Here is a 3,039-nt window from a genome sequence, read left to right as displayed (position 1 = left end):
TGTGCTTCCAGAACATCAGCATGAAAACCATCCGTGAAAGTGAATGTAATTTTCAATTAAGACAAGCTCTGCCATAGAACAGTCCCCCTACTAAGCGTAGAACCCCCCAAGTTTCCCCCGGGAGTGATGGCGAGGTTAAAATCCAAGACGCGGGCCATCTTCCCACGTTCTGTTTACATTTTACATCATGCGTGCTTAATACTGCATCCCCATGAACAATGGGAATGGCATTCCCTACTGAAATCGGAGGAGTCAGCGGGGGAAATGCAAGTTTAGGTAAGAGCTCAATGCAATCCTGCTGGTATCTTCCTAAGGAACTGACAAGTTTAGTTGTGTTACTATGAAATCAAACCAAGCAAAGAGAGGCATGCTTGGTGCAAAGACTCAGAGTAAGCAGGTGCGACTTTGGCTGCGGCCGGCCCCAGAATCTCTGTGGTCCCTACCTGGGTCGAAACACGCGCTTGTGAAACGTGTCAGAGGTGAAAGGCACAAGGATGGTTGAGGCTATGGATGTGCATGATTTGTTCATGGATTTCTCCAGGCTAGACGAACAGCCCAATCCACTAAGAATAAAGACATCTGAGCTTGAGCCCAGAGAATGCATCCTTTCAAAGGCTCTGGTTCCACCCCAAAGGAAAGGGGTACTACTACTGGGCGGACTTGTACAAAACGCAATGGGAAGCAGCTCGCACAGGAAAGGTGGGCCAGGATGGGGCGAGGCCTGCCCCGTGGATACTGGAAACGGCCACGAGCCTGCTGCTGTCTTTAATAGGCATTTAAAGGGTCTGGCTAGACAAGTGCATTCATGGATCCCAGTCTGGGCTCAAGCCTAGGACTCCCGGAGTGTCACCCTCTCCAGAAAGCCATCTACCACCAGACCCTGTTGCAACAATTCGAGGTACAGAGACTCACGTGCCCAGGCTCCACTGAACAGACAGACGATCTCAGGCGTGTTCTTGTTTCATTACTGAATTAAAAATTCAACCGTGGTTGTAAGGAGAATGTTCTGAGTGTGATTTTGACACAGACTAGTTTCCTAATGGCTTCAGTTTCATAAAGATAATAAATACTACAGGCGGAGAGTGAAGTGATACTGTTTCTAACCTATCAAATGTTAAGAAATAAGGAAGACGTTTCTATACAGGGAAGCAAACCAGGACCGGAGGCCAACACAAAAACATAGAGGTCAAACATACAAAAAAACCCACCACGTGTTACAAATGTGCTTGCAACAAGCAAACAAGTCTGATTTTGTTTCCATTTCACTCCTTTGTGGAATGTGTAGTAAGTTTTAAAAAGCTCCACTGTAATAAACCTACAACATTTGCCTATTATTTTTGAAGTCCCAAGTTCAATGCAATCAGTCGGCTCCTTAAAAGCACAGGCGGTTTCAAAAGTCCTATTCAAGCCAACTCTCTGTAAAGAATAGCCTCTCTCCACTTTTTAAAAGTCAACCGATGGAACGTGTGGTCTTACCGATCCGCGCCTTCTGCTGCTACCGTTAACAGTCACCCCTAGCCTGGGAGAGGCTGAATGGTAAGATCCCCTAATCGAAATAACTAAGTGAAATGGAAGGTTTTTTTCCAGTGGGGCAAAATGGTTAGCAACAGGACACGGAACTGCGTAAGACACAGATTTCTCCAAAATAACTTAGTCATTTAAAAAACTGAAAATTGGGAAGCTTCTCCCACAGCCCCCGGGAGTCCTCCAGTCTTTCCAGGAAGCCCTGCTGGTGAGGACCAATAGCCCTGTTCCCTTCTCCAAGTCTACACGAGGAGGCTGAGGCGAGAGGCCAAACCATAGTGACTCCCAGCAGAATGATTCCCGAGGAAAGCATCTGGTTTCCAAAGACGTTAAAAAATATTTGCTCATACCTGGATGAGAAGAGAGAAGCCCCAAAAGAAGAGAAAAACAAAAAACAAAAGGAAAACCTAATGATGAAGATACTCCTTTAAAGACATTGGTATTTTCAAAGAAATGCAACAACAGAGGAACCCATGTTTATAACAGTACACTGCTTATAGCGTTTAAGACGTCATTACAAGTTTCAAGAAAAACACAAAGAGCGCGTAAGGCTTTCTAAATCTCCTGAAAAGTGGCCGAGCCAGAAAAGTCATTTAGCGATATCTTCCTAAAATGCACATTTCAAGAAAGGCATAGGATGGTGTAGATGCACCTTGTTGATTTTCCACTACTCAGTTGGGAAGAAAAAAAAAAACAACCTAAAAAGGATTTTACTAAACGCCATTAGTAATAAAAACAATTGTCATACACAGAGTGCTTTTCTCAAGTCAGAATTACCGGATTCTGTCTGAGGTGAGTTGCAATCCCCAAAAGTCTTCTCTCAGCAACGTGGCACCGTCTTGACACCAAGGAGCAGACGCACAACATTTTGCACGAGAGGGTCTCTTAAGCAACCACCAGACACTCCTAGTCCATACCCACTGGGAGAAAACCGCCCGGCGTGCTCCGTGCAGCACCTCCCTTGTCAAGTCGGCAGAGACGGACTGTGGCGCCGTGCCCTACCCACGCCAGCCTGCCTTCCCCACGCCCAGGTGACTGCACCCGGGGCCTCGGCAAACGTTCTGACATCAGTCCCTGAAATCACGGCATCCGACGTGACACTGTGAAGCTCAATGGGGCACATAAGGCAAGAAAGATGTTTAGTGAGAGGGGACGGCGGGGTGGGGTGGGGGAGAGCCACGCTTCCCAGAGGCAGGGGTCTTGTTCCAGCATCGTGCCTTCCTCTAGGTGGGTAATGGGTCGTCGTCACCTTTACTGCACTTGCACTTGCAGCAAAGTACAAATGGAGTGGCCAAGAGCAGGAAAGGCGAGGCCACCAATAGCAGGAGCCCAAATCCAGCAAAAATGCCCACGACCTGCAAGAAGGAAACACAGGAGCAGAGGGTAAGGTGGCTAGTTTGCAGGTTCCATAGTTGAAGTATAAACCACACAACCATCCACCCACCCATCCTCTACCCATCCATCATCCATATATGCATCCACCCAGCCACCCATCTACCCATCTATCCATTCATC

The 3,039-nt window shown here is 47.3% G+C and overlaps 1 protein-coding gene across 1 annotated transcript in view; it reads right to left on the bottom strand.

The window, feature by feature from the left end:
- Positions 1-2,666: 2,666 nt before the first annotated feature.
- RNF144A (ring finger protein 144A) overlaps positions 2,667-3,039 on the bottom strand; it is a 41,320-nt gene continuing 40,947 nt past the window's right edge. The window contains exon 7 of the mRNA XM_021697613.1: positions 2,667-2,879. Coding sequence (XP_021553288.1) covers positions 2,748-2,879 — 132 coding nt within the window. The 3' untranslated portion in view covers positions 2,667-2,747. The remainder of the gene's footprint in view (positions 2,880-3,039) is intronic.

This window comes from Neomonachus schauinslandi, chromosome 10 (genome assembly GCF_002201575.2).
Source record: "Neomonachus schauinslandi chromosome 10, ASM220157v2, whole genome shotgun sequence".
Classification (NCBI taxonomy): Eukaryota; Metazoa; Chordata; class Mammalia; order Carnivora; family Phocidae; genus Neomonachus; species Neomonachus schauinslandi.
Note: the sequence above shows the minus strand (reverse complement) of the source record. Positions and strands in the feature narration are given on the sequence as shown.